This window comes from Mustela nigripes, chromosome X, assembly GCF_022355385.1.
Source record: "Mustela nigripes isolate SB6536 chromosome X, MUSNIG.SB6536, whole genome shotgun sequence".
In the NCBI taxonomy this organism is placed as follows: Eukaryota; Metazoa; Chordata; class Mammalia; order Carnivora; family Mustelidae; genus Mustela; species Mustela nigripes.
The window spans coordinates 112,609,305-112,622,802 of NC_081575.1; the positions used below are offsets into that span (position 1 = coordinate 112,609,305).

General features: G+C 41.8%; 1 protein-coding gene across 1 annotated transcript in view; it reads left to right on the forward strand.

Annotated features, from left to right (window-relative positions):
* The first annotated feature begins 986 nt into the window (after positions 1–986).
* CLTRN (collectrin, amino acid transport regulator) overlaps positions 987–13,498 on the forward strand; it is a 14,834-nt gene continuing 2,322 nt past the window's right edge. Inside the window, exons 1-3 of the mRNA XM_059386188.1 lie at positions 987–1,071; positions 6,479–6,673; positions 8,384–8,498. Coding sequence (XP_059242171.1) covers positions 6,480–6,673; positions 8,384–8,498 — 309 coding nt within the window. The 5' untranslated portion in view covers positions 987–1,071; position 6,479. The remainder of the gene's footprint in view (positions 1,072–6,478; positions 6,674–8,383; positions 8,499–13,498) is intronic.

The window sequence follows — 13,498 nt, forward strand, 5'->3', positions numbered from 1 at the left end:
AGTCATTTCTCTCGGGTCCTGAAAATACAGAAAACCGGCAGAATGGCTCTCTCCTTCATTATTGTAAAAATGCACTTGAATGCTCTTTTAAAGGAAGAGGAATTTACATTTATTAGTAAAGGTGATGGGTGCTTCCATCTTCCAGAACAGTTGCTAATGTCACTTTTTGCAGTTTTGCTCCTAAGAAAATGGTGAATGTGTTCATGATTTATGTTTTAGTCCTGGCAACATTGAGTTATGTTGACTCTCCTGTAATTTTTAATCTTTATATTTTTCATATATTCATATATAATTGTCTCCCATCTGAACACTAATGTCATTTCTTTCCTGTCATATGTCCCGGCAATGTATGTACTCAGAGTGGTGTGGCACATTCCCATTGACAGTTGGAAAGCAAATAATTGCAGAAACAGTGTTCAAAGACTGCTGGTAAATTGATGATTGCACTTCAGCTTGGAGGTCTCCTCGTATGTCTGCTCCAGTACCTGAGTGGGAGAGGGATGGCGGTGTGGCCAGCACAGAAGCAGTATGGGGCCAGAGAGTGGCAACTGATTTGTCTGGATCTGGGATGTGTCAGTCTGAATGAGACTAAGAACAGCTCGATGAAGGAACACCAGAGGCGTCTGTGGTTTTGAAAGAGGCTCAGTGTTGGGGAAGCAGGGATGCTTGTCAGCTAGCAGGTGATGAAGAATGAGATCCTTAACACTCTTGACTGTGTACTTTGGTTATTTTCTCATTTTGGTAGATTCTCATTTAAGGAGTGATTCCCAAGTATCTGATTTTGCAACAAAGGAGATTTCCTGTGTTATTTTCTTCTTAATAAGGCATTTCTTAAAACAGTAAAAATGAGTTCATAGCTAAGACACCTTTTAAGATGGTAATTATGCCAGAGTGGATGTTCCAATGGAATCGGTCATAATTTGCTTATAATGTATTTTTTTTCTCCATCATCTGCAGAATTTCCCATGTCCTACTTTGCAATGTAACCCAGCGGGTGTCATTCTGGTTTGTGGTTACAGATCCTTCAAAAAATCACACCCTTCCTGCTGTTGAGATACAGTCAGCCATAAGGTAATCACCGCTAAATATGTCTTCTCCTGGCATATCAACTTGTTGATTGATTCGACAGTTTTCATAAATTTTGAAGAATTCTCTCTGTGCTTCACAATGATTTATGTATTCATAGGTGAAAGATTTAATTTTGTTAGCTTGTATTAAGCATTAGTTTGGATCAGTGTTTCTTATCCAGGGACAATTTTGCCTACAAGGAGACATTTGGCAATGTCTGGAGACATCTTTGTTGTCACAGTTGAGGTGAGGGGCATGGGGTGTTGAGTCGACGGAAGTTAGGGGTGATGCCGAACATCCTGCTATGCACAGGATGGCCCATCAGAACAAAGAGTTATTCAACCCCAAAAGCCAATTGTGCTGTGGCTGAGAAGCCCTGGTTTAAATATTAGCTATGAATGTTTAGGGCTGTCTTCTTTTGGCAAGAAAACCTGGTGTGGTGCTGTTGTGTGATGGTTTATCACATGGATTCTGGAGCCCAAATTCGTAGGTTTTGTCTCTGGATTACAGACAAGTTACTTCCCCTCATTTTGTTTTCCTCCTATAATCTATAAAACAGGTATAGTTATGGTACCTCTCCCTCAGAGTTGTTGAGAAGGTTAAATGAGTTAATAAATATAAGGTATTTTGAAGGACAAGTCATACATTTGGCTTTTATTTAAACAATAAAAATGGTCTCATTTTTTGGGTCTCTAAGGACTTAACTTCTTTAGTTAATGTACAGTCTTTGCCTTTAAAAGATTTTTTTTTTTTTAAAAACAAGGTAAGAGCGTGACTGTCATACAAATTAAAAGTAAATGCCACTAAAGATTTTATTGTCTCATTAATTAATGAGGGAACCAGTAAAATGGTAAAAGCAGTTCAAAGGAGACTTCAAGGGACGCCTGAGTGGCTCAGTCCATTAAGTGTCTGCCTTAGGCTCAGATCATGATCTCAGGGTCCTGGGATCGAGTCCCACATCGAGCTCCTTAGTCAGCGGGGAGCCTGCTTCTTCCTCTGCTTGCTTCTCCCTCTGCCTACTGCTCACCCAGCTTGTGTTCTCTCTGACAAATAAATAAATAAAATCTTTAAAAAACAAACAAACAAAAACCCAAAGGAGACTTCAAGTACCAGTACATCTTTGGCAATCAGGGAATGGTGATGTCCATATACAAAAAGGTGCACCATTCTGTCCATCAGGTAGTGATCAGTCATATTCGACCAGACACAGCTCACTTGATTTTCTCTGGGCAAGAATCATTTACATTATGTCAGTTTTCTACCACTTATAGATTTGCGAAATAACTCAAAGACAAATAGAAGGTATAAATTGTCCAGAAAGGTGAATTCACCAGATACTCAGTAATATTTTTTACCCACTTCAGATTTTACACAGTTTTCCCCCAGTTCTTCTCCACCCCTCCTTGTAATCATGACGATCTTTCAAAAGTGAAGTGTATTCTTTTTTTTTTAAAGATTTTATTTATTTATTTGACACACAGAGAATCACAAGTAGGCAGAGAAGCAGGCAGAGAGAGAGGAGGAAGCAGGCTCCCCACTGAGCAGAGAGCCCGATGAGGGGCTCGATCCCAGGACCCTGAGATCATGACCTGAGCCGAAGGCAGAGGCTTTAACCCACTGAGCCACCCAGGAGCCCCAAGTGAAGTGTATTCTTGACTTCAGAGAAGGATGCAGTTTGTTTTTACTTTAATCAGTGTGTACTTTATGTATGTAAACTTTCCATCCCTAAAATGACTACTGTTGGGCAAAGGTATATTGGAACAGTAAGTTCAGAAAAGAAACTATTTCTGGAAAAAGAAAGAAGGAAACCAAGTAACTCCCCTTACAACAGATTTACAGGTTACCGAAATACACATTATTCTCTTTACCATGAAGAAATACCTAGCAGAACTCATTTACTGTCTGTAAAATATTAACATTTAAGATAATGAGTATGTAATCAACGCCAAAGGTTTTTGTGTGAACAATCGTCCATTTCCCTCGCCGAAGCAAAGGTCTTGAGGATCTATACTAGCAGGATATGATTTAATCTGCTTTAACAGGAAGGTTTGAACTACATTGTTCGTGTACTTATACCACTAAAAATAGTGTTAAGACCCAGCACTTAGGGCATGAGAATTAGGAACACTGTATTTCACTGTATTTTATTCACACCGTCTCCATGCTCTAGGAGGACTAAAAGGAAGTGAAGGCGCTGCGGTGAGAGCAGGCTCCCGTTAATGCGAGGGAGGAGAGTGAGTGTTGGGGGAGAAGGTGGAGGACGCAGATGAGTATGTCCACGACAGAACGCCTCTGTCAAAGGTCCTTGCAGGAGACGCTGCTTAGGGGGTGGGGAAGGCTGAAAGAATGAGAAGTTATGCCAGGGATCGGTCTCAGCAGGATTGTATGAAAATAAAGGGAACAGTACCAAGAAAGAAGGATAGCATGAAAAGCAAGGGGATGCAGCTAGAGGGCAGGTAATAGGAATTTCAAGGCTGAAGATTCTGGTGGAGGTGGGCGCAGTGATGCTAGTTCTGCTTCCTATTTGCACAACCCTCTCTGCTTTGTGAAGTGCGTTCCTGCACGTGTGTGGCATTTCATGTCAACACCGATCACTTCTGAGTAATTGTTTTTTTTTAAGGATTTTATTTATTTGTTTGAGAGAGAGAAAAAGAGAGGTGAGGGACAGAGGGAGAAGCAGACTTCCTGCTGAGCAGAGAGCCTGCTGCGGGACTCGATCCCAGGACCCTAGGATCATGACTTGAGCTGAGGGCAGATGCTTAACCAACTGAGCCACTCAGGTGCCCCAGAACATCTGTCTCTTTTTTTCTATCTATCTATGTATCTATCTAGTTATTTACTATTTTTTATTATGTTCGGTTAGCCACTGTATAGTACATCATTAGTTTTTGAGGTAGTGTTCAGTGATTCATTAATTACTTATAACTTCTAATCAGTCCGAGAGGCAAAAAAACAGCAAAGTGTTCACTAACCAGGTAGCTAGAATGAGAATATAGAGCAACTTCTCATTTTACTCTGAGTCATACCTTAGTAGTGGGGTTCGTTATTTTGTAGAGACGTTTGTGTTCCCAGATTATCAGTGATAGGTTCTGGAAAAAGGAAGCTTTTCTGTAATTTGACAATACCCAAAATATGGGAAGAGCCCAGACGTTCATCAGCAGATGACTGACTCTCTCTCTCTCTCTCTCACACACACACACTCACACACACACACGAATATTACTCAGCCATCAAAAAGAATGAAATCTTGGGGTGCCTGGGTGGCTCAGTGGGTTAAGCCGCTGCCTTCGGCTCAGGTCATGATCTCAGGGTCCTGGGATCGAGTCCCACATCGGGCTCTCTGCTCAGAGGGGGCCTGCTTCCCTTCCTCTCTCTTTGCCTGCCTCTCTGCCTACTTGTGATCTCTCTCTGTCAAATGAATAAATAAAAATCTTTAAAATAAAAAAAAAAGAATAAAGTCTTGCCATTTGCAACAACATGGATGGAATTAGCGGGTATTATGATAAAAAAAATTACATTGGAATTATCTGCTGCTATAGATTATCTGGCTGGGATTCTTTTTCACATTTGTGAGTAATCATGTCTCTACATAGATTTTTATTTGCTAAAGGAGGTCTTTCCTGATAGCCTCGTGCTGATCTGCAGAGATTGTCAAGCCATTACTGTCAGGTTCAAGTCCTGCACTGTCCAGGATGGTAGTCATTCCCCATATGTGACTGCGGAGCACTTGAAATGTAGCTAGTCCAAGATTAGATACACCCTAAGTGTAAAGTACACATCACATTTCAAAGATTGAGTACAAAATACAATGTGAGCCAACTCAAGATTGACAACAGGTTGAAATTATATTTTTCTGGCTGTGTTGGGCAAAAAAAATTATTAAAATAGTTCAGGGTACCGGGCTGGCTTGGTCAGTAGGCCATGTGACTCTTGATCTCAGGGATACGAGTTAAAGCCCCATGTTGGGTGTGGAGCCTACTTAAAAAAATTAAAATAATTTCACCCCTTTCTTTTTATGTTCTCTTAAAATGCACCTCATAGAGTATTTGAAGTCACACATGAAGCTCACATCATATATGTATTTTCCGTTGCTGCTCCAGAGGTAGATGAAGTCAGTTGTCTAGTGTGAATGCAGTAAAGGCCAGCGAATATCCCAAGAAATCTCCTCATCTAGTTTGCAAATTCCAGTTAGAAATTCACTTATTTGGTTTCAGTCAAATAAGTCTTTGCTCTCAACCCCTCCCTAACCACTGCCACCACCAAAAATGCAGATTTTCCCCAGCAAGAGTAATTCATTTACCTTGATATTTTTTCTGGATTTTTGGGCTTCTCAAGCACCAATGACTTTATTCACATGAAACTTACAGTCCTGAACAAAACTATGATACTGTTGTCTCCATTCCTATGCTTACTACACACTCTGGCCTCAAGGATTCCTGTGGGTCCCTCAAAACACAGCTCAATGTTGCTTTCTCAGGAAAGCAGCCCTGACTTCTTGATATGAGGTACTTGCCCCCCCCACCATCTCCCACGGCAGCCATACTTAACGTCTCTCATGGAACATTTTGCACTGCACTGTCATTGTGGAGGGACTGATGTGCCATTCTTCTCGACTGGTCTAGACTGTAAGCACCTTGGTATTTCATTTCACTTTATATCTCCAGCACTTACCACCATATCTGGTACTTGGTAAGTTTTCAGCAAATGTTTGTTGAATTAATGAAAAAAAAATCAAACTGATGGATTTACAGCTGCTCCTGGCTTCATGGTTCTTTTTTATTCCTGATTTTCTTTTCTTCTTGAGTTTTTCACCCACTTTTTAAAAAAAATATTTAATTTATTTATTTGATAGAGAGAGATCACAAGTAGGCAGAAAGGCAGGCAGAGAGAGAGAGAGAGAGGGAAGCAGGCCCCCTACTGAGCAGAGAGCCCGATGCAGGACCCGATCCCAGGACCCTGAGATCATGACCTGAGCCGAAGGCAGAGGCTTAACCCATTGAGCCACCCAGGTGCCCCTTTCACCCACTTTTTTACACACAACTTTCCCTCTTCCTGCTCTTGGTATTTGTGTAAGTCACCTTAAATCGAGTTGTGTCATCTTAGTCTAGAGGCTGCCTTTCTGGAAATAAAACCTGGTGGGCAGAGCTTCAAGCTCAGGACTTCTGGTTACTTCTAGGACATTCCCAACAATGGAGGGCAGTAGGCGAGCCTTTCCGTAGCAGCCAGCACTGCTATGAAAAGAGTACCACAGCATGACTGCCCCCCGTCAGACTGTCTAGTCAACCCGAGGTCTCTTGCCACAGGGATGCTCTGTTCTAGAGATAATTATAATCATGAAGAGATAGGACTATACCTTCTGTTTATAACTTTTTTTCTCTCTTGTTTGTTTTTAATCCTCATTATATTATAGAATGAATAGGAACCGGATCAACAATGCCTTCTTTTTGAATGACCAGACCCTGGAATTTTTAAAAATTCCTTCCACTCTTGCACCACCCACTGACCCATCCATGCCCATCTGGATTATTATATTCAGTGTGATATTTTGCATCGTCATAGTGGCAGTCATGCTGTTGATTTTATCAGGAATCCGGCAACGTAGAAGGTAAGATGCTTAAACAGAGTGACTTAGGGAGGATTTTCCTATTTCCTTATGACTTGGAAAAATGAGGAGGGAATTTTCTCCAAGCTGAAGATAATGCCTTAAATCTGAAACTTTGAAAATATTGGTGATTATCAAAATATCACTTGGGCTCTTGTGTTTAGAGACTTTCTAGAGTCCAGTGTCCCTTACTAACTATGACTCCTTCCAATACTATCTTTTTCTTTCTTCTACACCGTATGAATATTTCATATCAAGAATTGATTTTAATATCTGTATTATGCTTTTGTAAGTTGGATATACAAACCTAAGTAGACTTTTTGGGTAGGCAGAGTTAATCTTTAACAGTCCTCTACCGGCAAATGCCAGCAGTTCCACGGTTCTTTCCACGCCTCCCCAGCTTGGCTTGCCTTTTCTTGGCCCAGTGCCTACAGGCCCCCTCTTGTCCCGGATACTCTTGTGCTTCTCTGCTTCCCTCCTTCCAATAGTTGCCTGTCCCTCTAGTGCCTGTAGAACTACGTTCCTAGGTGAACTCCGAATCAACACCTTGCATCAGAATCAGCAGGAACGCTTGTTTAAAATGAAGGTTTGCCCTACTGCAAACCTTCTAAAGTATAATCTGTAAAGGGGATACATTTTAATGACTATCCAGGTTATTCTAATTCACTTGGTTTGAGAGCTTCCAGTTTGGAAGCTGGGAGTTCCTTTACCTGGATCCCGGGGCACCTACAAACTTTGCTGTCTAAATTATTGCCGTTACTTCAAGGGAGACTTTGAGACTTTGAGACCACTGAGAAAGTAACAAAGGTGGGAGAACAGGAGGAGAGGCGGAGAGGATTTCTCAGCATGACGAAAGGAGAGAGTTTTGTTTACAAGTAGCTCGGATGCAGACGGGAAGTGGAGAGGGTCCTTACTCTTCATTAGACAGTTTGATTTTTCTAAAACCTTCTCATCTGATTCCAAGGAAGAAGAATTTTGGTAAGTGGAAATCACAGGGACATGCATTGGCTTTCAAAAGGGTCGATGCCCACACAGACATGGGGGTTGAGTTTGGCCAAGTGTGGGTTCAACTAAATGTTTCTCTGGAGGTTTACTCCTGTCCCTATGCCTCACCCTAGTTACTAGCAGAAGGGAATCATTTCAGATGTTGGCCTTTGTAACTTTTTTCCACAAATGACAAGTGAAATGCTCTGGAATAAATGAGATTTATGTCTAGTCCCCATCTTAAAACTCAGAGGTTAAAATCAAGTTGTACTTGCTTGATATTCTTCATCTCGGCATGGCATGCAATGCTGAGAGCCGTGGTACAAGTTGTCAGTTTGTTTTGTTTTCAGTCTTTTTTTTTTTTTTAATATTAAGAAAGATTCCCTTGGAATATTTGACACCTTATGTTTAATATGTTTAAGTTCCATATAATCCTGTAATACTGTGCTTCTAGGATTTCTAACGATTGTAACCTCTATAAATTCACTTCATCTCCTTGGTTCCCAGTTTCCTCACTAGCACAGTATACTGTAGGAGTTAGAAGGACCGACGATAAGACATACTGCTTAGATCCAAAGTATTTATATCCTAGATTCTGCTGTTGTATGTAATCCATTAACTCTGCATATCAGGAGGCACAGGCAATGAGTCAGGGAACCCAAGCGCAGGAGAGTATGGTTTGCGGTGCTAGCATCAGGTTGGTTAAATTTTTCTTTGTTGCTTGTGCAGAGATGACTTTGCTGGAGTGACAGCGAGGTATACCGGAAATAATGACCTTGGTGGGATAAAAAGAGTTAATGCAGTGGTGTGCTTAGAGTGGTGCCTGGCCCACGGTGAGCGCTCAGTAAGTGTTAGCTGTTACTGTTATTTTATTATCCTGCCATTTGCTGGCCTTCCAGCTCGTGCTGTCTCTTTCCTGCTGAGCAGGCCCTGCGGTAATATAATAATTGGGTGTGTAGCATCGTAATCTGTTGCCTGGGAGAAGTGAGGCTGTTGTCACAACCTTGCCTTTGCAAATTCACTTTGTGTTCAGACTAGGAAAACAGATAGACACATCTCTTGCAGAAATCTGGAGAGCATCACTAATTGGCAAATAGAGTCAGGACAGTTACGACAACCTTCTGAAGATAAATTGATTTGTTGTGTTGTAAGTTAGATACGATCTGTGGTGGGTTTCTCGTGGGCAAAGTACTGCTTGGAAGGTGTGGAGAGGGTGTGGTCTGGAGTGGGGAGAGCCCTGGTGATGGTCATGAAAGCCCTTTCTAATCATGGAAAAGGCAGAAGTTGGCCCCAGTGCTTTTAGTCCTGAGGAAACAAAGATTTGTTCAACAGTTCAATCCATACATTAGATAGAAAATCTTACATTTAGAAAGCCGGGAGAAGGTTGTCTCAGTTAACCATTTTGCTTCCGTGGAGAAGAATGCCACTGTCATCAACGACATATGCATATTTAAACCTACTGTTCAGGGCATTTCTCAAGGAAACCTTTAACGATTCTTTTACCTTTGTCAGTAGCAACATTACATTGATTACTCATAGCTGGTCACTGTGAAGTGTGCAGTCATTGGAAGCCAAACTGGGCGAACTCAAACACCACCTATGCCCTTTAGCCAAATGACCTTGGTCGAGTCATCCAATTTCTGTGGGACTATTTCTCCATCTGTAGTAAGAAGGTACTATCTCACAGGGCTTCCGTGAGGATTGGTTGAGATAAATGTGTATAAAGTACCTAGAATATAGCATGCACTAAATAAACAGTATTATTATCCAAGATCAGCTTAACCCATTTCTGTGACTAAGGGATACTGAAAAAAGGATCTCATTTTCATCCAGAAATTGCCAGGATGCTATAAAAAGTTTTCCAGGGGCGCCTGGGTGGCTCAGTGGGTTAAAGCCTCTGCCTTTGACTCAGGTCATGATCCCAGGGTCCTGGGATTGAGCCCCGCATCAGGCTCTCTGCTCAGCAGGGAGCCTGCTTCCTCCTCTCCCTCTGCCTGCCTCTCTGCCTACTTGTGATCTCTGTCAAATAAATAAATAAAATCTTTAATAAAAAAATGAATAAAAATAAAAAGTTTTCCAGTTCAGTGGCTCATTGTTTGGGATTTTATTAGTTAACAAATCCCTATTTTATTTTATTTTTTTTTTAAGATTTTATTTATTTGACAGACAGAGATCACAAGTAGGCAGAGAGAGAGGGGGAAGCAGCGATCCCAGGACCCTGGGATCATACCTGAGCCGAAGGCAGGGGCTCTAATCCGCTGAGCCACCCAGGCGCCCCACAAAGCCCTATTTTAAAAAGCAAGTGATCTTATTAGGGTTGCTGTTTACTACAAGAGTGGTAAGCTGGTTAACCAGCTGTCTAAAAAATATCCCAGTTTGTAGCATTCGTTGATTTCCTAGCAACTGTGAAATTTCTGAAGATTTAACAGTTGCCTGGTGCAAGCCTACAGCAGCCAGCTTCAGCACACCATTGCAGATGCCACCTCTTGGGACATCATTTGAGGAAGTTGCTTTTCTCTTACCATCTAGTTGAAAATAGCAGTTTGTGGAAATGAGAGACTCGTTGAAGGGAAAGAAAAAGTTGGAAAATGATTTTATTTATTTATTTTATCTTGGGGAAACAATTAGGCAGCTCAGTAGGTGGGCAGGTACCCAGGATGAACTACATCTATCCCACAGTGATTTCTGTACTAGATCTGTGTCCACTGCCAGCCTGCAAGTAGATGTTTTCGTTCTCTGGTCAGCTTTGTGATGATGAGAATGATGATGACAGCGATGGTTGTGATGGTGACAACGGTGATGCGACCATGACAGTGGCGATGCAGTTGATGTGATGCGTGTTTTAGTAGAAGCAGCACTGGATGGATACTCTTGGTTTTGGGTTCCAGTCTTAAGCCCTGGTGCTTATTAGCTGTGTGATCTTAAGCAGGTCACATCTGGAAAATGAGGATAGTAATATTTTCTTACATAGTTATGATGATGAGAAGACAAAGTTGGAGAATACACACAAGTGCTTTGTACACTGGAAAGTACTCTAAATTCATCTCTCCAGAAGCCAAGACCCAAAGAAGTAAAACATATCTTATTCCCTTATTGACTATCCATTCTGTGATAGGAGCTCTAGTATTTATCAGGGACGATACATACACAGATAATGTGGATGGTTCCTGCCTACAAGGAGATTATAGTCTTGCACTTGGTAACAACGCCAGATTAAGGACTCGGGACATAACCCTAGCTAATGCTCCCAGTAGAGCAGAGTCATTCGTAGATTCACTTGGTTTATTTCTGGTTATATTTCTATTCCCATAAGGGCAGTAGTAAACATAAATGCATTTAGATTTCTAACAATACTGCTTTTCACACAAGGGGATGGGACTCAGCCAACATTATCAATATACTGAAATTTCACATTCTTAAAAAGTCTTAAAAATAGATGTATAAGTAAAATCAGAAATGTTAGAGCTAATAATTCTTTTCCTTTGCTGTTCTTAAGTGCACATACTCAGTAGGAATCAAATGTGTGTTTTGAGTGAAGCCTGGGGAGATTAAATAGAGTTCTAGGTGCACTGCTTTCACCAGTCTTGTTCCTTTCTCAAAGATAAGCTGCTTTATATAGTTGAGTCATAGCTCCTTTATTTGAAAAACAGGGATAATAAGGGGCCCGTGGGTGGCTCAGTTGGTTAAATGTCTGCCTTCAGCTTAGGTCGTGATTTCAGGGTCTCTGGATGAAGCCTCCATCGGGCTGTCTGCTCAGCAGGGAGTCTGCTTCTCCTCCTCACTCTCCCTCTGTGCTCTCTCTCTCTCAAGTAAATAAATAATGTCTTAAAAAACAGAGATAATAATAAAATCTTTATAATACTGCAATCGGAATTAAATGAGGTGATGTACACAAAGCACTTAGTCTGGTTTCTGTCATGAAATAGATACTAATTAGTATTATCACTACCACATGGCGACATGAAGCACCCTGCCTATGGTCACATGGTCAGAAGGTTCGTAGTAACCGTTTTTAAAACCAGGTAGTCTGGGCACCTGGGTGGCTCAGTGGGTTAAGCCACTACCTTCGGCTCAGGTCATGATCTCAGGGTCCTGGGATCGAGTCCCGCATCGGGCTCTCTGCTCAGCAGGGAGCCTGCTTCCCTCTCTCTCTCTCTCTGCCTGCCTCTCCATCTACTTGTGATTTCTCTCTGTCAAATAAATAAATAAAATCTTAAAAAAAAAAAATAAAACCAGGTAGTCTGGGGGCACCTGGCTTCGTAGGTTGAAGTCTCTGCCTTTGGCTCAGGACATGATCCCAAGGTCCTGGGATTGAGCCCCGCATCGGGCTCTCTGCTCAGCGGGAAGCCTGCTTCCTCCTCTCTCTCTCTGCCTACTTGTGGTCTCTGTCAAATAAACAAATAAAATCTTAAAAAAAATAAAATAAAACCAGGTAGTCTGGATCCCAAAGGCCATCAGTCTGACTGGACTGCAATGCCCACTGAAATCATTCCAGTAACACTGACGTTTTCGCCAGGAATCATCCATACTGATTATGAGGATGGTTCTAATTCCCCAATAATTAATTCTGTTCTGTTTCAAAATCATATTTGTCTATCCTTTGTTGTTTTTCTGGCTATTCTTGGGCCTTGGCTCTTTAGTCCTATCTTGTTTGAGGGGAGACAGAAATATTCTTTGTGCTTTCAGCCACCACTACTTTATTTTTTTTTTAAAGATTTTATTTATTTATTTATTTATTGGAGAGAGAGAGAGAGAGAGAACGAGAACAAGCAGGGGGAGCAACAGAGAGGGAGAAGCAGGCTCCCTAAAGGGAGCCCGATATGGGGCTCGATCCCAGGATCCCCAGGATCATGGCCTGAGCTGAAGGCAGACGCCTAATGACTGCGCCACCCAGGCGCCCCACCACTACTTTATCATGAGCAAACCCTAACCCTAACCCTGCTCCTCCACACCCCTTAGCTCCAAGGGTCACCCGGCATTTTTTTTTGGTCCCTTCATTTCCCCTCTTGTCTCTAGATTTATGAGAAGTATCCACCCTCAAGGTTTTTAAGAACTAGTTTCAGGTCTTTTAGTTACTTTTTAAAAACAGTCTTCTTCCTGAACCACCGTACACTGCAAGAACAGTGGAAGTCAGCACTTGATTTTATTTTTCAGGAAAAGGAATTCATGTTTTTAGCAGAACATCAAATCAGAATGGTCCAGAAACATAGTTAAGTTTTATTATTGTTAGTAAGAGCAATGCAGAGGCAGTGAACCCGTTTATTACCGTGTGTACTATGAAACGTGACAAAGCCCTGCATTGCTGTTAGATAACCGGTAGCTGCTTATCGTGTCCCGCCAGCGCAGTCCTGACACTGCAGTTTGTGAAGCCGGGCAAGGCCAAGACGCTGAACGACTGGATCCAAGGTCACAGAAGCACAATGTGTACCGCATTCGCCATCGGCACAGCTCCATTAGATACATTTCCACAGCCGTTTTGCCCAGAAACTTTTTGGTTGAGAAATCCTTCTTCTCAAGAAGATGAACTTGTCCTTGTCTGTTTTACTTTACATCTTTCTTTTTAGTTCTTCGCCAATTCCTTTGTGAGGCCTAATGGATTAGTTCTCCTTTATGGCGGGGAGTGGAAGGCGAGATTCCTTGTGGTGATCTGCAAGTGTCCAGCTCCCTGTGATTTTTCATCTAACTCTATAAAAGCACTTTCTTAGCTGAGGGAACTGACAGGTAGACGCTGGCCATGTCTATTTCGAAGACTTCCATTGCATAGCCACCTCCTGTAAAATGCTCCATCCACTAAGATTTTTTTTTTAAGATTTTATTTATTTATTTGACAAAGAGGGATCACAA